Source organism: Centroberyx affinis, unplaced genomic scaffold (genome assembly GCF_046629955.1).
Source record: "Centroberyx affinis isolate AG114_WGS23_722 - 3 ecotype Tasmania unplaced genomic scaffold, CSIRO-AGI_Caff_v1 ptg003460l_1, whole genome shotgun sequence".
Classification (NCBI taxonomy): domain Eukaryota; kingdom Metazoa; phylum Chordata; class Actinopteri; order Beryciformes; family Berycidae; genus Centroberyx; species Centroberyx affinis.
In genome coordinates, this window is record NW_027281424.1 from 76,985 (window position 1) to 104,141 (window position 27,157).

General features: G+C 44.8%; 1 protein-coding gene across 7 annotated transcripts in view; it reads left to right on the forward strand.

The window, feature by feature from the left end:
• The window catches only part of dlg3 (discs, large homolog 3 (Drosophila)), a 76,767-nt gene that overhangs the window by 41,131 nt on the left and 8,479 nt on the right, over positions 1 to 27,157 (forward strand). Inside the window, exons 2-12 of one of the 7 annotated variants that reach the window (XM_071539461.1) lie at positions 6,791 to 6,844; positions 7,429 to 7,479; positions 8,823 to 8,947; positions 9,487 to 9,656; positions 10,227 to 10,363; positions 11,274 to 11,418; positions 12,811 to 12,970; positions 13,926 to 14,051; positions 20,026 to 20,182; positions 20,934 to 21,036; positions 26,135 to 26,249. In XM_071539461.1, coding sequence (XP_071395562.1) covers positions 6,791 to 6,844; positions 7,429 to 7,479; positions 8,823 to 8,947; positions 9,487 to 9,656; positions 10,227 to 10,363; positions 11,274 to 11,418; positions 12,811 to 12,970; positions 13,926 to 14,051; positions 20,026 to 20,182; positions 20,934 to 21,036; positions 26,135 to 26,249 — 1,343 coding nt within the window. Of the gene's footprint in view, positions 1 to 6,790; positions 6,845 to 7,428; positions 7,480 to 8,822; positions 8,948 to 9,486; positions 9,657 to 10,226; positions 10,364 to 11,273; positions 11,432 to 12,810; positions 12,971 to 13,925; positions 14,052 to 18,235; positions 18,319 to 19,986; positions 20,183 to 20,933; positions 21,037 to 21,389; positions 21,713 to 24,890; positions 25,096 to 26,134; positions 26,250 to 27,157 lie in introns of those variants that run through there. The other 6 variants (XM_071539462.1, XM_071539464.1, XM_071539463.1 and 3 more) reach the window with 6 other exon arrangements.

Here is a 27,157-nt window from a genome sequence, read left to right on the forward strand (position 1 = left end):
TGAATATAACTAAAGAATTCACTTTCTCCATGATAAGACCACACACACATAATATGCCCTTAGTGACTGAGGATAACACAGTGTGATGTTCATTTAAGCATCAAAATGGCAGCACACTGTCTGTGCACCGTTGCCGGCACTCAGCACAGGATCCAAAACACCAAAGAGGAATAAGTGTTTCTCTCAGCTTAGCAACAAGGGGTAGCAACTAGTCAAAAGCTGTGAGGTAACACGCTGCAGTGACCTCTGATGTAGAGGAAGCAGTGGGGGCGGGATTATATGAAGCATACTGGTGATGCTCACACATGACAGGCTTTCCTCGCTCTCGCCATGCCATGACTGTGGAACCTCACCACAGCACACATATGGTCATTTACCCCGTGCCTTTCAATGTCTGTGCTTGAGCATGTTATAGACTGTGTGATCGTGGGAATAATTACATCAGTTACATCAGTACAGCTTTAGTGGTTGATGTGACCCAGCAGTAGTGTTGCTATACAGGATTAACAGAGTTAGATGAAAATTTTCACCCAGATTCTGCTGATTCTTCCCTCCTTAACAACACATAATCGTATTGCAGCTTCTCTGTGGACATCCAAGACTGACCGCTCACATAGATCATAATGTTGTCAACGTATACACATACACTCCGTGCACAGACACACACACACACACACACACACACACACACACACACGTCACACGTACACATACATATTGTCATGTCCAAACCTGATCAATTTTGAACAGGCTCTTCAAGTCAAGTCAAGTCGAGTCTGTTTATTTGTCATATACACAGCATACACAGGGTGAACAGTGCAATGAAATGCTTGTATGCTGTGTCCTCTCAGTATAAAAAGAAAAAGAATAGTAACATACAGTATATTCACAAAGATAAATATAGAATTAAAATGAAATAAGAATCAATTACAACTAGAAAAACGTAAGTTATGAGGAAAGAAATAAAAAAAAAGTGCAAAGTGACGTAATGCAATACTCAAGCAAGGCTGGTTTGTTATGAATATGCGTGATGCTAAGTACTTTTCCCTGTGTGGCTGCACTCCTGAAGGTCAAACTAGCCAGCTCTCATTTGGAGCTGCTCACCGTGACAGAGAGGTAAGCCAGAGCATGCTTTTGTAATATTACATAAAGATGAGGAGGGAGTGCCGCTGACAGCTGTGACGGGCTATTAATTATGGTTTCACAAATGTGTGTCTGTGGTGTATGTGTGTGTGTGTTGGGGGGGGTGGGGGGTGGGATGGCATAGACACAATGCTCAGTCATACCCATCAAATCGGAAAACTTGGAGTTTTAATGGGGCTGTTTTATGCGTGAACTAATTAATTTCCTTGTGGCTGCCTCATCGAAACGAAAGCCTGAATTCAGCTGGCCTTGTAAGACGGGAGAAGGAACAGTTGACCTTTAGCGCTATGGGATTTTCTTTTATTACATCTCGTTATTACGCCTTCGTCTCAGACAAAGGATGCCACATCGAGGTTTGACAACAGCTCCAGAGTAAAACACCTCTCGCTGCCGTGCTTTCATCCCTCTCTGCTCCGTCCATCTGTCGCTCCCTCTCTCACCTTGCCTCTCTCCTTCCCTCTTCCCTCCGGCACAGGGGCCACAGCGTGAATGAGATGTTGGGTGCATGGTAATTGAGTAGGTATTGATTGGACTGCAGCGTGGCATACGAGAGGCCAATGAGAGCCAGAGGATCAGAGCAGCACCGCTGACTGCGTCTCTCATCCCACATTCTGCAGGAAAACATGAACGCAATACCACTAGAGGCACGCACTTCCATGAGAAAAGGGAGAGACAATTGCAGTTTGTAGATAGCATAAGCACGCCTTAGCACGCCTTGTTTCCCTATCTGCCATCAGCTCTGACTACAGGCACAGGGAGAGCTCCCTTCAGCATTGGCTGTATCATTTGACTGACTGGGCTCATCATCTGAGCGGGGTTGACTGTCATATTTCACTGTGATGTCACCGTTGGAGACCGAGCTGCCATGTCGTGTGCCTGGCGAGGGAGGAATTGATGTGGAAATGTTTGCTAAGGAAGAGAGGGTTATTGCCCTGTCAGCATGCCATTGCTATGCACATGCTGAACCCTCTTGTTCTTCACCCCTCTACCCGCGGGGAGGCTGAGGATTTGAAAACACAAGAAGTAACGCTGACAGGTGAAGAGCAGCCAGGGTTTTATGTTCCTCAGATGTGGCACCTATTGTCATCAACAGGGATACAGTGGAGGGTGAACCCACCTAAACTGCATTTCCCCCCCTTTTTATTTGTGAAATAGAGTTTACTTACCTGTTTAGGCTATTATACGTCTTTTCTTTTGTTATTATAGTAGGTGCTTGCTGTGTAGTGACCAACTGCAGTTCATAGCTTTCCCACCTTTTATTTTTTACCATTACATCTCTGGCCAACACATATACCAAAGAGAGGCGTGTATAGGCATATTTAAACTCATTTGGTCAGCGGCATTGTTAAAGTCTAAAAAAAGAATCAAAGCCTTTTTATTGTGCAATATTTCAACTGAGAATTTAATCGGTGCTATAATAATACAGTATGATCAGATAATATGTAGACCTAGTGTTAGCTGATACATGTGTGTCACTGAGACTAAATGATCAAGAATCACGTCTTTGGACACACATAATAGAGATGTGTGATATTTGGTCAGGTCAGTCCTCCTTACTTACAACCATAATGGCCTTTTTGGACATAGCTTAGCTGGCAGTCTCCCCGGTCACAAATGGCAGGTGAGTTTGTGAGTTTTAATTTACTACGTATGGATTTGAGAGGGAGCGCATGTGAGGTGGACAGGCAGCGCTGAAGGCAGTCGAGCAGATCCAGCCCATGGCCAGGCATGTGCGAGAAAGAAGCCGCATAAACTGCAGTGAGAGCCCAGAGAGGTGAAGCAGGGGGAGGCGGCTAAGTGGGCCTACCGGCCAATACCGTGCAAGCGCTGGTTACCATGGGAACGCATTGATTATTTAACAATTTGGATGGAGCCTGTGCCCTGCGCTTGCCAAGGTTCAGTGGGAGTCTTTGTAGCTTTACTGTCCCAAGGGTCTGCAGCCAAGTTAGCGTTCTGTGGTGCAATGCCACGGGGACATGATACACGAGAGACAACAGACAGACAGAATCGAAAATGAATGGATAGAAGAATAAAATGATAGATTGATAAATATGAAATTTGGAGAATGATAACGAACAGATGGATGAATATGAGAATGGAGTGAGAGATAGAAAGCACTGTAGCGAGTGGGTTTTCATCACTTCTGGTGGTCAGTGGGGACTCGTTGTAATGCTGTCCCGCTGGGAGAGCAGCCTGGACTCTGTGTCTGTGTGCATGTGTGGTGTGTATGTGTATATTCACATGCTTGCATGTGTCGGAGTGCGAGTGTGCGTGTCCATACTGCCAAAGCCAAGCCTGGGCCCTGCATTGCAGCTGGGCAGTAGTGAACAGCAACAGCTGGCTGGGAAAACAGCCTTCAATGATTAGTGTTTTGAATTAAAAGGAAATTAAGGGATTTATGATAATCTTATCCAGATTTGGTTAATTCCAGCCATACCCCTCAATCACACTCATGTACCGCATCTGCAACCTTTCAGTGTCTCACCTTCTACCTCCATGCAGCCTCCTTAAATTCCCTGACCCACATTTACCTGCATCACACAGACATACATTCACACCCTCTCCTGGGTTGATGTTAATCTGTAAAATACAGCATTTGTCTTGTCCATGAAGGGAGAATTCATATACTGTAAACTGGTGTTTTGGGCCCCCACCTGTCTTCTCAAGGTCTCTTATAGCACAGTGCTCTATGCTAGCTATGTGTGTCTTATAAACTTGAGTAATGCTCAGATGTTATGGCCTTGAATCAACTCTCCCTTCTCCTCCATTCTCGCAGGTTAGCCTAGCAGTAAAAACAGGTGACTAATAATCAAAATGTTGTTGGTTTGATGCCTACATCTACGCTACTCACTATCACTGCTGCAATGGAATTGAGCAAGGCACTGAACCACTAACTCCTTTGGCAGTGTTGCACTACACTTCACGCCGCTGTGACCTATGAATGAATGCATATGTGTAGAGGCAAGGAGGGATATGCACAAAGAATAATTGCAGTTACCTTGTGTCAATTACCAAATTAAGTAATCTTAATTCTCTTTTCTAATTCCCACGATGAGACAACACACACTCTACTATGGGGGTCAGATAGAAGATTACCCATGTCGAGATTATCTTCCACTATTCTTTTTGTTTACTTGTTATGTGAGATACAGATACAGGGATTACCCAGCAATCCCAGACTAGGATAATGCTGCTGTTTTATACGACTGATGGCTTTATTGTCGTGAAACTCTATTTATAGGCTCTTAGAGTGATTACTGCTGCACATCCCGTTGCACTGGTCAACTAACGATTGTTACGTATGATAAGCACTGCTAGCTTTATGCTCTAGCTGTTGTATTTGTCGTGTGTGGTGTCACAGCAGTGGATTCAGTATCTTAGTCTGTGTCAGTCACAGAGAGAAAATAGTTGCCAGTGTATTCCCCTATGTTGCCTTCAGGCTATGCTTCACCACTACCTTGTGCACTGCTTGCTGTATGGGACTTGGTTGTGGGGTTTGAATACTGTTACCATTTCAAAGTCGGCTGTCGCATGTGTGGCTGCTGTGGCATCATCCTCGTAAAACCATGATACAGATGGTCTTACCATAAACACACACTGGAGGATGTAGGGTGTGTGTTATGTGTTGGGTATTTTTAAGATGAAGGAGGAAAAGGTGAAAAGCATTCATGAGAAACGTGCGCACACACAAGCACAGTCGTGAGCATCTGTTAGTCCATATGCAGATTACAACTAAGGCCTGATTGTGCTGACTGAGGGGATGGGAGGGATGGGGAGGGAGGGGGGTTGTGGCCACAGCTGTCCAGAGTCATAGCACATCACCACAGAGTGGAGCAGGTCAAATCCACAGTCCTGTTCACTGTTGATCTGGAGTGCAACCTTCATTACCAGAGAACTCACTCAGTGAGAATCACAAAGCATCGGAAAAATGAAATGACACCAGGGAGTTGCACAGTCTGTGCGTTGATGAATGATTTTGATCAAAGGATCAGATCTTTCAAGTGTGTGTTTCAAGTTATTGAAGGCCCTACTGTCTTGTCTTGTGAGTGCTGAGCAACACAAGTATTGCAGCCTCATCCAGCTGTGATTCAGCATCACTCAGCTGTATGGATTGAGAACCCTTGAACAGTGGCATTTAAATACTTCTCAAGTGATATGCTCTTTCATGTTTTCTTATGGTATACCATAACCGAAGGGTTGAAAAGTGAGTTAATCCCAACACTTTTCAACACACAGTGTGCACACGTGTTGTGCATACAGTGTGCATACTGTCATTGTGCATGGTGATGATGGAGGTTTCAGGAGGGAGATTGGAATCAATGAAAATCAATAATGGAAGGCTCATGAAAGCAAGCAAGAGCAATATCTGAATATATTAATACAGAGGGGAGAGAGAGGGGAAGATTGGGTGAGGTGGGGGAGGGAGGGAGGAAGGAAGAAAGGTAGCCAGTGACTTTCTCCTCCGTGTCGGACCTCAGGAAGTGCAGGTCCCCTAGCAGCGCTGTCAGCAGCCCCTCACCCACACAGCTCAATCAAATCAATAAAAAGCAAACAGCCAGCGTACTGAACTAGAGGATGGCCATCAAGCTTCTCCTAGACAAGCCAGTGTCTCCTCCTTCACCCCTCTTCTCCTTCTCCATTTGCAATCTGGCAGGCTTCCTCTCAGGTTTTAGCTCATGGATTCTTCTGCCTCTCCTCAGGCCTAAAGTGGAAAAGAAACACCCAGCAGGTGGCGCAATAGAGCTGAGCTGGAAAGTTAATTGTACTGTGAAACATTATTATGCATTTATAATAGGTTTGACCGGGTTTTTTGAATACCAATACTGATAGTTTTGGATTGAAATTGCCGATAGCTAATATTTTGTGGCGATATTAAACATGTTTAAATTTGACAATTTTCATGCCAAAAAAATCATGCTAATGAAATTCTAATAGGGTTAGCACCTCCTTAAGGCAGGATGACCCACCACACCTATTCAATGGCAGGGGGAATTCTTTAGGCCTTTACATGAATAATTAATTTTCAGAAAATATGATTATTTAAAAAAATTAAAAAAAGAATAAATTCAATGGGCAAAGAAAATAGGTTTAACACGCATCATATTGCAGGTAGATGATGTTTCTTGCTGATATCCAATATTTAATAAAAGGCCAATATCAGCCCAATATATTGGTCTAATCCTAATTTATGCAATAAAAAATAAGATTTTAGACAGGCCTATATTGGCTCAGTAATGTTACAGCACTCTACTGTCTTACCAACTAAGTAGTTATTGAACCATAAAATCATGCATTCTGTTTGAGAGACTTCATGCTGTTATTTCTAGAGTGTGTGAAATGATGGGGGGGGGTGGGGATGATATGGAGTGATATTGTCCCAACAGCTGGAACACAAGCCGTTTGTTTTATGAGGTGACCGCAGGATGTCTGGCTGCGGCAGTAATAAGCAGCGGTCTCTCTGCCCCAGTCCTCATTCTCAGTCCTCACACCTTGCCATGATTTCCCCCAGTCTCAGCCCCAAGGAGACACACTCCCTGTTCCCATGGCATCCATTCACTTGCTCCTGAGTGATAGTGTGTGCGCTGCATACGTCTGCGAGCTGCCAGGCTCACACACTGAGGTAATGTGTATCTCTTCATATTCACAGGCCAACCCTCCCCCCATCATCGTCAACGCAGACTCACTAGATGCAGGCCCTTATGTAAGTATCTGTTCTCTCGCTCTGTCTTTCTCTCCCTCACTCTCTCTATATATCTCCCTCGCTCACACTCCCTCTGTGTGTGTATATGTGTGTGTGTGTGTGTGTGTGTGTGTGTGTGTGTGTGTGTGGATGGCAGGGCCTCCTCATGGTAGCAACATGCTGTTTGCCATGTGGACCAACATCCATTATCCTATTGACCCTGCCTGTTTGTGGGGAATGAGTATGCTGCAGTTATGCATTTAGTGTCAGAGAGCATATTTGCAGAAAGAAAGAGCTGACACTTAGCTTTTGATTTTACCATGGACCTCACGTAGAAGGAAATTGATGGTGGTATTTTTAGATAGTAAAACAATCTTGAGAATGTATCTGTCTATCTATATATTTTTGCAACAGTCCTATTTTCCATGGCTCTTAATGTTCAACTTGTACATAGATCTACATCATATTATATATTACTGTGTGGTAATCAGTTCAAGGATTTAATGCAGATGAAACATTTGCATGCCATTCTTTTCCTTTATATTTTTAGAATATGACATAATGCAGGCTCAGTGATGTAACTATTTTGCTTTTCGTTTTGACAGGTAAATGGCAGTGATGGGATGTATAAATATGAAGAGATCATTTTGGAGAGGGTGAGTTTTACCGGTCCCTACCTTTGTTTCACATTTTCCTCTTTCCTCTTTCATGTATTTTCTGCATTACTCTCCATTTGAAAGCCTTTGCTTTGAGATGGATGGATCTCTCCCCACTAGGTGGCAGTAAGCAGCTCTGTCTTCTGTTCTGAGATTATGAAATCATGAAAACCAAGGAAAATGCTTTATCTCTGTAATGTTGTGTGAGAATTGTATAAGTGGTTGTATGTTAGTGATGTTATGGCTTTGACATCACTTCAGTAAGAACGTCTTTGTGTGGTATCTCATGTGAGTATAATGATGAGCACAGAATAATGCCAGTGAAGCATAGCGTTTTCATAATCCTGATGCACATGTCATCAGCAGGCGCCAAAAATGTAAAGTGCTCTTCTGTTCAATTGTTCAGCACACACCACTGCACTTGTCAGTGGTCTGCTTCAGCCTGTAGTGCTGCAGCTATATGCTCCTTCTCTCGTTATTCCACCCACATATAAATGCATCTCCAAACCCATGATAGATGCATAGAATCTTTCTCCCCCTTCTCACTCTAAGTGGCATTTCTGCAAGCAGAAAGCTTAAATAAACTATGTAAAATCACACTTTAAAAGGTCTGTGGGTGTGTAACATTTGGTGGTTGGGCCCAGTGTACTCCTTTTGGCTCCGGAGCAGCACACTGGGAGGCCTCAGCCTCCCTCTGTCCTAATTTGTTGCGACCGTTGCTCATTAATTATAGAAAATAATAAAGTGAAGTCTTTTCTCAGCTGTCTTGTTTGGTGCCTGTCTCTGCGGCCATGGCTGTCAGATGCAGCAGTGTGCCTGGACCCACTGGATCCAAATGGGTCCTTTGTCATTCCAGGGAAAAGAAAGATGGGATGTATGAAGTATCTATATACTGCAGAGAGGCAGAAGCTCTGTATCATGCAATAGAGATGACGCTTCTCAACTCGTCTAAATAAGTCCAGTGGGTTGATGCTATGTACGTGACATTTTGAATGAAGTGCTCTCATGTAATGGAATACGTATGCATGGAATTATCATTTGTCATATGTGAGGACACACACACGTGTCTGAGAAAATGGACATCAGAAGTCCCCTGAGCAGTCTGCATTGATCACATGTTCCTCTGAGATACCAATACACTTAAGTGCTGTATCCTGCTGACCTTGAGTCCACATTGGGTGGATCACTCACATCTAAGTGTGTTTGTGTATGCCTGTGTGTGTGCAGCATGCATTTGTGTGTGTGTGTGTGTGTGTGTGTGTGTGTGTGTGTGTGTGTGTGTGTGAATGTGTGTACACTGTGTATGCACCCTATTGCAAATGCTAATCATAACTGGTGTGCAGGGGAACTCTGGCCTGGGCTTCAGCATTGCTGGAGGAATGGACAATCCCCACATCCCCGATGACCCAGGGATCTTCATCACCAAGATTATCCCAGGAGGAGCAGCTGCGATGGATGGACGGCTGGGGTACGTCCCTCTCCTCACCTCTTTACCCCCCCTGCCCCTCCTAACCACCTTCTCGCCTTCTCACCTTTCTAACCTCCTCTGCTCACTCCTCCCTGTCCCTGCTCTCTCTCTCTAGTCTAACCTCTCTCCTCTCCTCTCCTCTCTTCACTCCTTTTCTTCAACACTCACCACCACCATGTCCCGCCAGGCAGTGCTGTGTGGGAGGCAGAGCTTCTACAGCCCCGTGCCCCCAGGCTCTGTGTGTTTCCTCAAAGTTATGATTCACTGGAAAACCAAAGCCTGAAACATGCAAAAATGATGATCTTGAGTGCTTTTTTATGTGCTTTTGAGCTTTCTGTTTATGTTGGCCATAGCGTTCTCTGTGTGTGTGTGTGTGTGTGTGTGTGTGTATAGGCTGTGTGTGTGTGTGTGAGTGAGTGTATGTTCTGCTTGCATAAGTGTGAGTCTGCCTGCCTGTGTGCGGCGAATTAACTCCATGTTGTTACCCTGTTGACTGACAAGGCAGTGTGTGATGTATATTAAAAGCTCTTCCTCCACAGGGTGAATGACTGTGTGCTGCGTGTGAACGAGGTGGATGTGTCTGAAGTGGTGCACAGCCGGGCGGTGGAGGCCCTGAAGGAGGCCGGGCCGGTGGTGAGGCTGCTGGTCCGACGGAGGCAGGCTCCACCTGAGACGATCCTGGAGGTCAACCTGCTCAAAGGGCCCAAAGGTCAGAGGTCACAGCACACTCTGCACTGCCATTACTCTGTATGCTTTCAAAAACAGATACATATTTGTGGATATGAAAAACCACATGAATTTCCCATGTGATAACACATTTTTAGCACATGTATTAACATGTGGAGCACATTCTTGACACCATGAAAATGTTCCAAAACCACACATTTCACATGTGCAAAGCACATGTGTTCCACATATTGCCCATGTGATCTCAACTTTAAATTTCACATGTGTCATCATGTGGAGACGTTCACATGGGATTTTTCCTCATGTGAAATTCATGTGGTTTTTCTGTAAGGGTTGCTGTGGTGTTGATTTGCATTTTCAGGATGAATGTATAGCATTTAAAAAAAAACCCACTGTAAATAAATAAATTAATAAAGAAGTGTTAGTTGACATAAGACCCTAATGATTAATAACTCAGCTAATCAACACAGAGGAAGCAGCCCCAGACATGGCACTCAAGAATGTGTTAAAATCAGTGAATTTTCAGACAGAGGTGATCATAAGCAGTTCAGAACCAGTGCTGACTGTCTCACTGTGTGTATTACTGTGCCAGGGCTTGGATTCAGCATCGCAGGAGGGATTGGCAACCAGCATATCCCCGGAGACAACAGCATCTACATTACCAAGATCATTGAAGGAGGAGCAGCCCAAAAAGATGGACGGCTGCAGACTGGAGACCGCCTGCTAGCTGTATGAGCCTGCACCTCCTAGTCACATATTCAATTTTTATATCAAAATTAATTCATGAGTCATTTATCAGTCAGCTTATCATCCTATGTAGCGCATTGGCAAATTGAAAACATACCAACATATATACAGGGTAAATGAAATCTGCACAAAAACACAGCAATGGTTGTTAATGCTAATTAGCAACACTTACATGCAGATAGTGACTGCCCAACTCACCTAAAGAATTGCTGTGGCTGGGTGGAAGTGTGCTCCACTCAGAAGACTGACTGTTTGTGGAGCACTTCAGTATTATGTGATTGTGTGCCCCATCCTGTCACTTCAAGCAGAGGGAGCCAGGCAACACTCGTCAGCATTTATGGCTCCAGGTGTGATTGATAAGCTGCCATAGTGCAGCCTCAAACCCCAGAACAACTCCCCGGGCGTATTTGTGCCACATCGCAGAAGATAAAAAGACCCACCTGCCGGGCAAAAGAGTGACTACGCCATTAAAAAATATTAGATGTGTTTAAGGCTACTATAAATCAGGAAAAAAAAATCATTAATCACTACTACCCTTGTGAAAAAGCTGTGAATGAGTACAGCTGTAGCTCGCTGAACCCTCATCACTGAGCGCTCATTACAATATGCAGTTATAGACTCATTGATGTATTGATCATTCTGTTTAAATAAAGATATTTCCGAGGAATTCAGTCTAAAAAGAGAAACTGTAGAGATTCTGTGGATCTTCTAAAATGTCTACCCACTATTTTTGACCTTAAAACTGTACAATACACAAACCTATTACTCCGTTTAACCTATTACTTGCCGTTTGAATTGTTTTAAATCTCATAATACCTGCTGTGACAGTACAGTAAAGACTTTAGGGTGCTGATGCAAGGATTTATACTCTTTTTCCTCCCTGCACTTTCAGGTGAACAACATCATCCTACAGGACGTGCGTCATGAGGAGGCGGTGGCGGCGCTGAAGAACACCTCTGACATGGTTTACCTCAAGGTGGCCAAGCCAGGACCTGTGCACCTCAACGACATGTACGCCCCGCCAGACTACTCCAGCAGTACGTATCTGCCTCTTCTTGTTGTTCTAGTCATCCTGGTCTTGGTACAAACACACGCACTACTTGACCCTTCAAGTCCCCATGAAATGAACATTACTTTTACTGCCTGAGAGTAGAGTATCTTTCATGGTGACCTCATGCTGCACTAGTAGGTGTAAATATAAATTTCTAACCAATAATACCAAAAAATAAAACTGCCTTTCTCTCCCTGACTCATATTCTATTGGTTTAGACTTTTGAATGATCCCTCACTGCATTATGTCCCACCCCAGCATCCAGTCCAAAAGTCAGAAGTCTTAGTCAGATTCTACAATGTCTTCATATCTGTCACTAATCCATAAGGAAGGCTTTGCAGCTAGCGCCAAAACAGAAATAGGCCGGGTTATAAAGCGTGTTTGATTTAAGGTAAAAGGTGAATTATAAATCGTGGTCCATGTTTCTGTGCACTGCACTAGAAATGATCTTTTTATCTTCATGAGAGATGTTTCAGAGGGCCTGCATGAGTGGTAGTGTTGGATCACTGTTCTCTCCCCAAAACAGCTATGCCCAGACACCCACATAGTGAATGCATGCACGCACTGACACACAGACACACAGAGACACACACACACACACACACACACACACTACTTCCCACAGCAACAACAAGCCCAGATCTCTACCTCCCACTGAGTGTGGATGGTTTCTCACATCCCACCTGCTCATGAGAGCCCACGATCTAGAGCTCCTGCCTCACAAATTTCCACAAAACAGTGATTTAGTATTAGAGGGGGGCTACTGGGGGCTTTTGTATGTTCTAAATGTTTGCAGTTGTCAGGGTTTAAGCAAGCCTTTAACGCAGACTCTGACTGTATGACCCATAGTCAGATGATCTGGATTTGAAACGCTTGTTTTGTCATACCCAAGAAAGTAAATCTAGGGGAAAAAGGTGGTTTTCACCCTTGTGATCTGTCTTTTCGGTTCACATACTAGCATGCACATTATGTACTTTCAAGGACAACACCAATTTTGGGCGGAAATTGGCCCTCTGGTCAACTTACCCTTTATGTGACGAGAGGATTGGCAGAAAAAAAGCTTTCACCAGCTCTGGATTACTAAAAGGTCTACCCTCTTATATTAGGCAATGTTAGTTGCCTACAGGATTTTGGTGTTACTCCTATTGTAAAAGGTAAGATAATTGTCAGAGTCAGTATGGTCCTTAAATATAATCAATAATATAAGATGGACATTTAACATCCACTCAAAACACAAGATCTAGTGACAGTGATTTCATGCTTTATTTTTATTTTTTCAGTGAAGGTGTAATTTTGAGTTCTTGCAGTGTGTCCCCTAAAGCTGCAGTCTTGCCCCAGTGGTGTCTGTGTTGTAATCATCCTTCCTTTCCCCCTACTGGTCTGGCCCTCCCTCCAGCCTTCCCAACCATGGTGGACAACCACGTCAGCCACAACTACATGGGGGCCATGGAGCCCAAGCCGGTGTACCAGCCGCCCCAGGTCACCCCGTCCAGGTACTCGCCCGTTCGCCACATGCCGGGAGAGGAAGACTTCACAAGGTCAGTCGCAGGCTGGTTCTTCCATAAACGACTCTCTCCATACATTCCACTCATACAGGCTCTATTTGTGTCGGTTTGAATACATCATAGCACATGGATTGCTTGAGGATATTCTGTTTGAATAATGAGAGCATCAGTTAAATGCCAGATATGCATTTTTGTAGGTGTACTCCTAAATGACACGTGGCTGTGTTATTGTGTTTTTTATGACAAATGTACGCAATCCTAAAAGCAATTCATCCTTTTATTTTTGTACAGTACGCTCTTTGTTCCTAGCAGCCTCCATTTTGCTTCCTGTTTTCTGGGTGTTGCTTCATGGTGTGGTTTTCTTTGACGATACATTTTGTAGTTTGTGCCTTGTGAAGTAGCCAGTAGAGGTGTGATAGGAAACAAAGCAAACCTTGGCCATCTGTTTTCTTCTGTAAGCATATCAGGGCCCTCGAAGAGTATCCCATACTGTAGCTGGACAGTGTGTATGGTGGCTGTGTGCTGTTCGAATGCTTTTCAGAGCAGCCTCTGTCATTTCTCGTCCTTGTTCTGACTGTGTTTTAACCTTTGACCTCCCATCCAAGTACTGGATCAGAAGTAGCATTCATAGAGGCTTGATTTGAGCGTCCAAGAGGCCTTGAGTCATCTTAACCCACAGCTCCAGGGAGGAGGCTGTATTCCTTCTGCGTGTGTGTGTGGGTGTGTGTATGTGTGCGTGTGTGTGTATCTTTTCCTGCATGTAGGCGTTTATGTGTGTCTCTCTGTGTGTGTGCCTGTGTCTTTTGGAGTGAATGCGCATGTGTTGCTGGCTGACTTTGAGTGTTCGTTGTGCGGCACAGTAATGTCCTTGTACAAGCTGTTTACATGCCTTGTATGTGCATTTGTCCCATCTTTGTGTTTGTTGGTATGTGTGCTCTTTTATGTGTCCTACACTTGTCCCGTTCACTGTGATTCCTGTACCCCACAGCAGGGCTGAGCCTATTTACAGTGTCATCCACAAACCTGGGGACAGCAAGGTGCCCCAGGCCCTCTACAGAGGCTTCTGTCCTTCCCCTGCTCCCTTGTGCCAAGGCCCACTCCCCTTCTCTGGCAGGTACTAACCTAGTGCATCACGCCTTGCTTAGCTAACCCTCCTCTCTACAGCCCCATGCTTCCCCACCTTCAGCCACTCACATAGCCCAGCATCTGGACCTGGCATCAGACTGCAGGGGCAGGGCAAGAGAGGGACAAGGGCCACCTGCCTCACCAGTGGTACAGTGTGCCGTGAATTATCTTTGACAAGAGCAGAGGAGATGGATGGAGAGGAGAAAGATGGCAACAGACAGAAGTGGAAGAGGGGGGAAGGGAAGGGATGGAGGGGTGATATTTGTGCTGACAGAGTTCTCGTTTTCAAGCAGGGCCTTCTTTCAGCTTTCTGTCTCTATATATGCATGTATGTTTCCCCTGTCCCAGTCCTCCTCATGTCTGCCTTTCCATGTCTGTTTGCTAGTACTGTAAGTATGTTGCTGCTTTTTATGTTTGTATTCTCCTGAACCAGTCATTTTACAATCCACCTTTACAACTGCATATGGATTGTGTTGAAAAATAAAATACCATAACAACAATAGCAAATCAGCTGTAGTGCAGAAATGTTTCATTAGCCTATTTATTATTTCCTTGTGTTTTCTTGTATTCTACTCTGTCCATATTTTAAAAGGTCTGTCTCTTATTCATTATTTGTCAATTAATTTACTACCAATCTGATCACATCTATGAATCTAAAACAATAGTGCAGTGTTAGTTGCAGTTTAAGATGGAGTCATACCTGCTCTTCGCAAACACATCTCCACAGGAGTGAGGCCGAAAGGGCTTCACGCTCACACAAGCTGCTCTATTCCATCTGTCAGGAGGCATCGCTAAAACCAAGCCTGTATCCCTGGCCAAGCTGCTGTCACTGGCTCTTACTGCTGAAAACTGTGAATATTCATAGAAATGTTCATGTTTTTCATACAAAGATGTATGAATTGCAAGAGGTGGCTCTCTTTCTTGTTTGTTGATTTTATGTGTCATGTTTATGTCATATATTTACATCCTGTCAACAGTGCGTCCATCATCCATCGCCGTATGGATGAATGCCTTGATATCGCTGCGTGTGAACAAATGCATTTATGTTATGTGTTTGTTAGCACAGATTGTGTGCTATGTATGTCTTTGTTCATGCACCGATGCCAATATGTGCTTGCCTGTCTGTGTGTGTGTGTGTGTGTGTGTGTGTGTGTGTGTGTGTGTGTGAGAGAGAGAGAGGGAGAGAGAGAGAGCCAGGTCTTGCTGTATGGCTGTAAACAGGAGCAGGTTGTGGTGCTAAAGTGAAAGGACAGTATATAGGAGAAAGGGAGAGCTGACTGGAGCCACCCAACACGCACATACTGCTTTGCGGCATTGGAATGTTTTCCCTGCTGCTCTACTTATGTAAATATAAACACCAAGCCTTGCTCTTACCATAAATGTATTGGGAAGTGAGAGGCTGATCCGGCACGGGCCAGCAAACGAGTAGAGGCGGACATTCCTGCAGCTGTCGTGATTCATCTGCACTCTGGGAAAACCAGGCCATGCACTCAGGTCCTACCCCCCTCATCACACAGGCAGCCCATGCTGCCAGCACCAATCACACACACTGATATACTCAGACATTCGCTCATAATGTGCTGACACATATGCACAGAGCACACACACTCATACACACAGGGAGGTAAACTTGCACACACAATGCAATACAATGCAGTGCAATGCACAATGATGACACGCACACATACCTGTAGGTATATATTCCCTACACCAGACAACACATAACTCAACAGCGCAAATGAGAATGGCCTACGTACTGTAACCATGCATGCACCTGTTTGCCCCTAGTGGGTCTGTATGTCATGTCTGCTTTATAATCGAAATAGAGTGGCATTGTCTCTGAGGACATCATGGCTGACAACAGACTTGATCCCAATCACAGCAGATGAGCATCCAGCTCCATCAGACTGACAGGCGGATAGGAGACACCTCCCTACAGCCCCAACAGCATCTCCATTGGCTCAGACCGGGAGGGGTTATTTTAGATGGATACTATAGTAAGCGCACAGGCTTCCGAAGAAGTGGAGCAGGCTGGTTGTGAGGAATGAGTCAGAGCTCGTATCGGCCCTCTGCCCATCTGCACATCCCCCTCAGTGGTGTCATCACAGACACATCCCCCGACACCCCCTCCCCTTCTCCATCTGATATTACCCCCTTTCTGGAAATAGTGTCTGGAGAGATGACAGTAGATACCTCCTTTGCATCGTCACCTGCCATGTTGGCCATTTTTATCTTGTTTTTGTCCATATTAGTCCCAATAAGAGATAAAACTTCTGTGTTTGAATTTGTGTGTGTTTGGTGTGTACATGTGTGTGCAGTGGTGACAATGTGTGCGTAAACACTCCCCCCTGAGTGCCATATCAGGGCCACAGTAGTTAGGAAGGTACGGAACAATGCTACTAGTTAGCCGTCCTTGTTCAGGAACAGCTTGTGTAAATACAGCGACTTGAGGACAGCTGCAGCAGGCGAGCTAATCAGTAACCTCATGTGTTCCTCACACATGCCAGAAACCTTTGACTGGTCAATGCAGAGATTCCATGATCAATAACTAGGAACACTTTGGCTACTGGTTTGCATTTTCAAAAGCAGCAATGGTACTAAGGAGAGTTAAGAATAAAGATAATCATAGCAGATTCAGCTGAGTGCTTGTGTCTAAACTGTTAATCATTCATCACTCCTGTTTTATTCTTAGCCACACTGAGAGGCATGAAATATCTTAAACTGTCTGTCACCTTAGCAGTGAATACATTTTCCCCATGTCAAATTAGAATGAAATAGCAAGTTGTGAAGAAGAGGCGGTGAGAGAAAATCTATGGGTGAAATTTAAGCAGTGAAAGGAAAAGAGAGATAGAGCAGCATTTTTTTTTCATCTGTATACGCTTGTATACACATGCGCTTGTGTGATCCTTCCAGGGAAAGGGAGAGATAAAGTGCTGTGAGAGGCGGTGTCTGTTTGTGGAAAATGGCGTCCATCTGCAGTGTCCACCATTAATCAGCCAAGCAGAGCCAATTACTGAGCTGAGCCCAGGGCAGCATGACCCGCTGAACCCCACAGCCCAAATATCCATTCACAGCTTTAGGATTGAGCTGCCACTGCCTCAGCCAAAACATTGAAGCAGACAGGGAGAATATAGAGGGGGGGATACTGAATTAGAGAAAGAATCACAGGAGACACGGCTGGGCAGAAAGAAGGGTTTTACAGCTCTATAACTGTTTACATTCCTGGCATGGATGAAAAGACAAGGGGGAAGGGAGGGGAAGCGGGTCCCGTGATAGGGAGGGAGTGCTTGATCCCTGTGTTCAAAACCTTTGGAATTCAGTCCCTTTTTTCATGGACCTGCCCAGGACCATTCATACGCTACTTCACTTAATGCACATGCATGCTTGCATGGTTACATGGTTGGACAAACAGTGCACCCACCGACACACAGACAAGCATGCAACTCCCTTGGAGAGCACCACCAACAGTAAGATAATAAACAGACACTGCCTTTAGTTGTCCAAATATTGCGACATTCTTTGCTGAGAGGAAAACCAAGCTTGCTGTCCAGTGTGCTGTCAGGTCACAGACTCTGAGGAAGTCATATCAAAGGCCTGAAAGTCAGATTAAGTTCATGCTTCCCTCAGTTTGTTTACACTCTGACAAATTAGCAAGGAGCTGCTGGGAATCTGTCTGTCTAGTCTCCAGAGGGCCAGGCTGAAGGACAGGAATGCTGGTGTGCTCATGTGTAGAGGGGCTGGACCCACAGCGGCGTCACAGCAGAGACGAGGGACAGCATGTTGTAAGGGATCCGACTTGGATGACCTCCAACTCCGCACATCCCAGTCTTGATGCTTTTGATGTAATGTGGCCTTGCTGAGGGGAAGACCAGTTGTGAGGGGTGGATGAGTCTGGCTGCTTCCTGTAGAACAGAATGGAGATGATCCGTGTGGGCGGGTGAGGGTTAAGTCTCGCCTCGCTAGCGATGATGGGGGAGAGAGCGTTTGTGACAGCCCAAAGAGGAGCTGTTTCCCATCACAGCCCAACAGGATGAGATAGGGAACACCAGGGCCTGGTGCACAAGAGCTTCTAAAAATTGTAGCCCCTCTCAGTGGCGGGCCAGAGACAGGAAGCTGGGTCGAGGAGTGAGAGCAGAGTGATGTGCCATAGCCGCCATGTTCACGGTCAACATCTCATCCTCCATGTCGCTGGTGAGGACCCTGCCTGAACGCACGGTTAGGAAATGCTCTTTCAGAAGCAAACACCGGGACCTAAGGTAACCATGGAGATCTGTGTGCCTCGCCGAGCTGGGATGGAAAGCTCGAGAAGGAATGCAAGGTTATATTGAGCTTTGGCTTGTTTGAAGACAAGTCAGTTGTTTCAACGTGTTTAAAGGCAACTGCCATTTGTGATCTATTTATTTAGCTTTTTTTTTTAATTTTCAGTGTCATAAAAAAAGACCCGTGGGACTTTTTTGGGTACATAGAGGGAGAATCATGTGCATGTTTTGAGCCTGGTCAGTATGGGTGTATTGAATCTCTGACTGGACCTCCCATGTAGAAACAAGCCTAACACAGTAGGTGCAGGGAGTGCTGTAGACCCAGCTTCACCATGCTGCCATTGTTCTGCTATTATGTTCACTGGTATTTAGGATTCAGTCTTATTTGTTGGTTTTTACAAAAGGCTTTCAGTGTCTAAGTTCATTTCATTTCAAATGTATATGTGACAGAACTGTCCTGTTACATGTTCAACACTACATAAACATACTCATGAAGGCACCATCCAGCCTTTCTGAAGTACCTTTTTATTCATGGTACCAAACCATTTAGAACTTTCCATGGCTCTTCATCTATTTTAGTGGAATGATCAAGGCTGTTTCCAGTGTAGTCATGAGTATGATGCTGAACGTTTTAAATGCTGCCTAGGCTGCCATTGATGGGAAAATGGTCTCAACAGCAACTTAGAGCGTAGCCATTAGGGATTGAGTAGGAATTGTTCCTGTAGACCGCAGGCTGAGTACTGCAAGAGAAGACCACTAATGGGAACCATGCGGCGTTTTCTGTTAAGAGAGGCGACTGTGTGTGTGTGCATGTGTGTGTTTCTGCTTATGTATGTGTGTGAGACCGGTGTGTGTGCATGTGTGTGCGTGTTTACGTACATTTGGTACATTTGTGTGTGTGTGTGTGTGTGCGTGTGTGTGTTTCGTAGGGCTTCCTAGAGTGTGTTTTTGCATTTATCTGAAGCATGTTCTCAGAAGGCTTTTGATGGCCCATAGCAGTGGTTTGGCCTCTCTAGCATCCTAAAACTGAGGCAGTCTGAATAGGCTGCCGGAGGATGAGTCATAGTGGCTAAAGCTAAAACAGAGCTTCAGCTGGTCTGTCAAGCATGAGGTCGCTCACTGTGTCCGCGTACATTAACATGAGAATGTATATATACATATATTAGAATGGGTGTATAAGTGTGTGCACATGAGATTGCCATGCCAAGAGGAAAGTTCTATAGGAAATAGTTGGCATTTGGATCCATTTGTGTCGCTGGTAGCGTTATTGCACAAATAGTAAGAAGTGAATAGTGTTACCCCAGTGGCACTTTATTTACAGTGTTATCACCATGATCCAAATTATCCTTATTACCAGGATGATTATTGTAGGATTATCACGTTTCACCATTTTATTCTGTTGGTGAATGGTTGTAGATTAGTCATTTAAATGAAAGTATTCTGTTTCAAACATGTATAGAATGGACTCCACTGCCCGCTGTGTGTGGCTGCCTGAATTAAATGCACACTACATGTTGGGATCATACACCGTATAAACTAATAGAAGATGTTGTTTTCCTAAACCGCCTCTGTGTCCCCCTCTGTCTATCTCTTTCTTTCCTTTTTCTCTTTTGCCTATATCTCTCTCTCCCTGCCTGTCTCCGTCTCCCTCTCCTGTGCTCTCAGTCCTGCCCCTCACCCTGACGCTGTCACTCTGTTTGGCAGGGAGCCAAGGAAGGTGCTGCTGCACAAGGGCTCCACAGGCCTGGGCTTCAATATAGTCGGCGGCGAGGATGGAGAGGGCATCTTCGTCTCCTTCATCCTGGCAGGAGGGCCAGCTGACCTGAGTGGCGAGCTGAGGAGGGGCGACCGAATTCTCTCGGTCAGTATCTCAACCTTTAATCAGGCTTGTATTCACCCAGACAATTTACCTAAGGGCATCAATAAAGTATCTTATAGATTACGTATTAAAACCCCAATTAGAGTGTATTTGGTCATATAAATTTTAGGTGCATTCAATTAATTTAGTTTGACTTGTACATTTCAGAACTCATAACCTTTTCACAACCCATCGTAACTAAAAAATATAGGACTGTTTTACTTCAATGCTGGGAGCTATTACCAATGTAAACAAATCTTTTACAGCCTCGAAATACATGGAAAACTCTTTTTATGCTACACCACAGTGTAATTCATTCTCAATCAATCTGAGAGTGAATAAATGTCTATTCCAATGAATCAAAACAGGAAAAAAGCCAGCAGTAGAGTGAGCTAAAAATAGTTTGTAAGTTTGTAAAAATTCTCATCTTTAATCTTGTAGTAAAAGTTGTGTCATTTTCATTTATACTTTATAATCTAATCATAGCTAATGCCAGGCCTTCACGTGATGAGAGATAAGTACCTTTCAGGAGCATATTGTACATGTGCTCACTGCTCCCTTTGAGACTTTGAACTAGTAGGGTTTTTTTTAGTCACAGAACTCTTCATCATAGCAAGGGCAGGTCTTATCTCCACAGACTGAAATGAAACCATCCAGCTGGAGGATAAGCTTTGCTCCTTCCAGCTAGACTTGTAGCTAGACTTGAAAGCACGGTTCCCCTGCAGATCTTCATAATTAGACTGGTTTGTTGCAGGTGAATGGGGTGAACTTACGGAACGCCACCCATGAGCAGGCGGCTGCAGCGCTGAAGAGGGCTGGTCAGACTGTCACTATCATTGCTCAGTACCGGCCTGAAGGTAAGCCCCCCCCCCCCCCTGCTCCTACTCTCCTGCATCCGTTATACAGTATACTTTGAAACCAATTCATTTAATAGTTTTCATCACACACATTTGACAGCCTAATAAGATGTGGAAATTTCAAACAGTAATCATCAAATTATTTTATACTGTTAGACTTCCAAAAGCACTGCTGAGTCTTATCATGCTTGCAATGAAACAGAAATCTACCTGGTGTGGTTTGATGGAGGGCTCAGGCTGCAAATGAGGACAGTGCTTCTGATTGGCTCATTGTAAGAACTATTCAGGTTCTGGGGCGGCACCTCTATTAGCAGGCTGAAGTGGAGAGCCAACTGCAAGGCGGGCAAACGAATCGCTGTTGTCCTTCCCCGTCCAAACTCCAAGCTCCTGTGAGCAGTGCATTTCGTGGACACTTATTGAACCGGGAAGGAAGGAGGAAACTAGTCAAGCGGAGAATGCGAATAGTACCGCCATTATTGCTTGCGAGGAAATTTTGAAAGGGTAGAAAGGAAAGGTGGAAAACACAGAACTTCCAACTTCTCTCGCTACCAGTGCGGATGGGGGATGGGCATGAATACAACAGCAGCAGAGCAGAAGCCGCATGAATTCCCTAATGGCTGGATGAAGAAACCACCGGCTGCGAATGCGAAATAACTCAAAATTGCACTGAATTGAGGTGAGACAATGAACTCCTGGGCCTGTCAGCCTCGCGACACAGCGGAAAGAATGTCGCGGAAAATATTACAACACTAACTTTGTAGCAGGTACAGAGTACAGACAATAGTGTGGGTCGTTACATTGTAGCACAGGTTTAGCTCTTCAGCTACTGTACTGAGCTACTTTGCTGCTATTCTTAGCTAAAACTTGAAGTGTGCTCCAAAGTATTGTGTATTTTGATTCGTGTCTGAGTAACTAAAAACAGCAAGCAAGGTCATATACTATTATAGAAGTGGCAACACAGATTTCAAAGTTTGATCCGTATGATACCTTTCAAAAATAGCTTACTTTATATCAGCCATAACTTAAAATTAAAGTTAACATTACTTTAGTTGTTCTTAAAATCTAATCTGTCTAAAATCTAATGACTATACCATTATTTCAGATCATTATTCGTTCGGGTTTTTCGTTCTAGTTTTATGTGTTTACTCCAGCCAACATTAACTTGAGGTTGACTGAAGTAGCAGTGTGTAGTTTATAGTCACCAGATTTCATTCAAAGTCATTAGACATGTGATATCAGTGTTCTCATTATGTAACCTAAAGCTATAGGTGGGGACAGAAAGGTGTGGTCAAAACAGGTGTGTGTCAGTTTTAGGTTGGTTCAGAAAATGACATCAGTGAACTGCCTCTTTTGACGTTTCTTTGGCCTCTGATGCAATGTGGTATCAGAGTTTCCTAGACCACATGGAAAGCTCTGACCAGGAGTCACTACATTAGTTTGTCCTAATTTCCATGCGGACTAAAGTAGATATGACGTGGTAATCCTACATGTTGGCTTTGTTTTCTTACCTAGGAGACTTTGGCTCCCGGAAATAGATTAGCTCTTCCTCAGTAATATGAACAAATAGTAGATTAGATGTCTATTAATAGACTTTCAGTTATATTTTCCTCAGTGTGTTTGGAATTCTTTGCATGTAGAATTGAGCATGCCGCAACAACATGCTATAACAACATTGGAAAGGATATTTTGTGCTTTATGTGTAAGCTGTGTTCTCAGGTTGGACTATGAGAGGAATGTGGGAAAGCATACGTTGTAGCATGCTCTCTTTCTGTATTCCTGATGCTTTCAATGAAACACAAACCTGAAATGTCCAATGACTCTCCAAGGTCATTGCAATAGAGGTAGAACAGGATTACTGAATTGGCATGGATCTAGGAAAGACACAGGCAAAGATCAAGACTGACAACATTGCAGTATCCCTTTAAGTTTTCCCTCTGCAGCCAGCAAAAAGCACCACAAAATAATGCTGACTATATAGTGCTTCATTCTTGTCCGTGTATGTTCATGTTATCAAGCCACACAAATCAAGCAACATCTTGAATGATGATGTGGTTAGTTGAAGGGAAGCATTGTTTCCATATCAAATCGTGCTTTGAAGGCACTGTGCCTCCTTTGTGGCACAGTGAAGGACACTTGCAGATCTGTTTGTGTTGCAAGCTGACAATGCTTAACCAGCCTAAACACATGAGTCAAGAGTGCTGGCAAATGATTGACTTCCTGCATCCCCACTGGTGACCTAAGATCTGTCGCCAATAACTCGGCTGGCATCCTAAACTTGTTGTGTGACATGTCCTCCGTTTGAGTTTGAAGCAGGAGGGACCCCAGTCTGCTGTAAGAGGACAGTCAGTCAGGGGAGGAAGTGGAGTGTGAATGCTGGTTCATGCCGGGCAAGCTGCCTGGATACTCTCAGGGGCCGAAGCCCGGACGTCCACAGACCTCTGATGGAGGGCCAGCGCCGAAGACTACATGAATCCACAACTGAGCACACAGGCTGCGGCAGGAGGTCCCCCTGTCTCTCATTGGCTCACTGGAGCATCACCAAGTCTTTAACTCCAACTCGCATTCAGCTGGAATGAATGGAAATGAGGGGTGCATATCCACACGCCCCCCCTGCCCCACTGTCAAGGGGTGTAATTACAGTAGACTCTTTGCATTTAGGAAATGGGAGGAGGGCAGTGGAGGAAATGTTAAACCCCTAGCACCTCCATTAACTCACACCAGTGTGCACTGCACAATTCTTTAGAAGCAGATTAGCCAGGGTTTACATGTTCCTTCTACAGTATATTGTTGGGGGGCAGGCGGGCTGTAACAGTGGTCACAGGCCCGACTAACCCTGAGAACATAACAGCCTCTCACATTACAAGTACATGCCTGCTGTGTTGCATAACTGGATCAAAAGAGAAGCGACCGACCCCCAAAATAAAAGGCTGTACGACTAATGAGGACAAGCAGTGGGAGAGTGAGATACAGAAAAGACCCAGTTTCTATTTGCTGTCTTCCTCTTCTCTTCCTATGGGTCACTCCAAATAATATAGGCTAGCCTTCTTGCTTCAGCGTTCCTTGCATATTAAGTGGTGTAAGAGACTGTGTTTTACATTGATGATTGAAGACTGCCAGCATTTCTAAGCATGTGTGCTTGTCAGTGATCTGAGGACTGCTTGTTACTGTTGTTACTTGGATTTGCACTCCTCTGTATCAGGTTCCATCTGATTTCCTAAACAAGCCAGGCTCACTACTGACGGCAGGCTACAGCCGTTTCTGTGACTGCTGTTCCATGTGCTCCAGAGGCTGGCAGCAGGCTGTTGTCTCTAGTATAGTGGTCTCCCTGCTCCTCTTGCGTTTCCATACTGCTGAGATGGATCAGTAGGATGTAGGATCAGTGCTACAGGGTCTACAGACCTTAAGGAATGTGAGCAAGCTAAGCGTTGAGCTCTGCCACCTGTGCTACTCACACCACTACCTCATCACCACAGCTCTGAGCCGACACTTTGCTTTGGTAGTATTATGAAGCAGGGCATTGAGTTGGCTCTCTCCATTTAGCTACTCTTTGTCTTGTCCCTCAGCCCCTCCTTTCCCTAGTTGCTTCCTCTAGTGCTCCATTCTCTCTGCCCTCCTGTGTCTGAGAGCCAAGTGGACTAGTCTGTATGGCTGCTTCCGCATGCGCTGTCCCTATGCTAGGAGTGCTAGGACGTTGCTCCTGGTTACCGGCAGTCAGGCGGTGTCTGGTTACCTCACCTTGCAGTGTCACTCTGTTGTATTGTTAACCCTTCCAGCAGAGAGCAGGGTGGAGACCAGGCACCGGGCCTGGGGCGGGGTTTCTGTTTACTTTGAATCCACTTCAGGTTTCGGCTGGGGGTTTGAGTCGGGGGGCTTGAGGCTTGTTTTCACACCTGACAGGGTTTTTCCCTGGAGCTTGGAGTAACCAAATCATCACTGTAGGCATGATTGTTTATTTTTCAAGGCTACTTCTAGGCTTCTCCGACAGAACCTGGACTTTGATCTCTGCTTTTCATGTTGGAATGGGAAAGTGTTGCCAACTATGGATGATTAAACTGTAAGGTAGGAGGCAACCGTTACAGGCATGGCAGTAAAATAAATATGTGGAATAAATGTAGATGATATTCGCTTGCGCTGGCTCTCTTTTATAGGCTAATTATGATAATGGCAAAGATATGGTTTGTCATTAGAGCATTACAATTGGTTATCGCGCATAATAATGATTTGATTCTGGTCTGCCACATACGGCTCAATTGCCGAACACTACTAGTTGCGCAAAATGGACAGTAAGCTCTTACTATCTTTAACTTACATTGCTTTATCTTGTCTGTCCTTGTATCAGCAGTGTAAAGCATAACATTGTCAAAACATTTAGATTACAAAAGCTGCTGTGCTCACAGTGCTACTTTTTTGTGATCCTAACGCCTTTTTTGTGTGATCACATGAGCACCCTAGCCTACTTGTTTTTCTAGCTGCATCTGCTGGTTTGTTTTCCTAGCTGTGTGTTGTATGGTGTGGTTGCCTAGCTTGTTCCAGCAGCCTGGGCGCAGAGCACACTGCGCACAGCCAGCTAATGAGTGCATTCTTAATGAGGAGGTCCAGGTGGATTCATATATCATCCCTGCGCTCCCGAGCAGCAACTGGATTTACACACCTATGACAAATGGTCATCCATTTGAAATTGTTGGAGGCCTTCCTTTTTTTTAACCACACTAAAGAGTCCATGTTGAACTTAATTAATCTGTATAATTAATTACCTGACATCAGATATTACTGGATGTGTGAGGCAGATCTGTGATAAACCTCCATCTGTTCCTGGGGTCATTAATCAGCCTAAGGAGCCGCCGAACCCTGCCTCCACACACACTGGCTCAGTGTAGCACAGAGACCGAGACACAGAAACCTCCAACAATGGCCAAGGGAGACGAGGGAACGGGGTCAACCCTCACTCTGTTTACCCCTTTTAAGATGAACAATACTAGCTTACCTTGTGTGTATCGAGTAGTAATACATGAAAACCCAAACAGGGAAGTACATGCTCAAGATCCTATTTTTGGGATGCTGTTGACACGGTTTGTTTTGTGTGTTTGTGTCCGTGCAGAGTACAGCCGCTTTGAGTCCAAGATCCACGACCTGAGGGAGCAGATGATGAACAGCAGCATGAGCTCGGGATCGGGCTCCCTGCGCACCAGCGAGAAACGCTCCCTCTATGTCAGGTACAGCTGGAACACACACACACACACACATCATCAAGTTCTAAGATCCTGTTGTCAAACTAACCACTCTTGCATAACAAATAAATCCCTACCTGCCTATGGGGGGGAGGGGGAAGCTTGAAAGCACATGCTGTCAAAAGCAGCCACACTATATAACAGCATGTGATGCACAGCATAGATCATATGGCACTACAAGTTAGCATAGTTCCATTTTCTAGCATAATTGTTAATTTAGGGTGCCAGATTGATATTTTCCATCACCATCAAAAAAGCTGATGAACAAGCATTTCCTGTTCCATCACTGGATTGTTGTTGTTTTGATGCCACATGTGACCCCACTTTGTGTAATGTATTACCTTTGAGAGATTGACAGTGCAGCTTGTAGAAGTGCTCTACGTTATCACACTTTGGGCCGGTTGCCAAACTGTATGGAAGCTCATTTAGGAATTACAACAGGTGGCATCTTTCAGCTCGCATAAATGCAGCAAGTCTCAAAGGGCTCACAGGGGTCAAGGTGAAAGGATTAATCTGTGATGTAACTCCATAGGCCAAGTGCATCACCGTATTTCTAGCGAAGTGCTGATGCACTTCACTTAACCTAAGCCTAATAGCTACACTGTGAGATTGATTTAGCCTAAATTCAGCAGCAATGGACCTTGCCTGGATATATTGAGAGTATATAGGTATTACCTCATTGGACGCCCCCTATAGACAGACGAGTGTTAACCAGTCTGACTCATGCCCCTCTTATAGACTGGCTCCTGTGAGGCATGTAGAGCCTAGCCTACTCCTGTGCGGGTGACTAAGCCCACAGTTATGTAGGAAAAGCTGTCTAGTTAGCCGGCTGCTGCAGCAGCCATGTCCTCTCAGCCCAGCCTCAGGAATGCGGAGGCGTTAAGCCTCTAAGG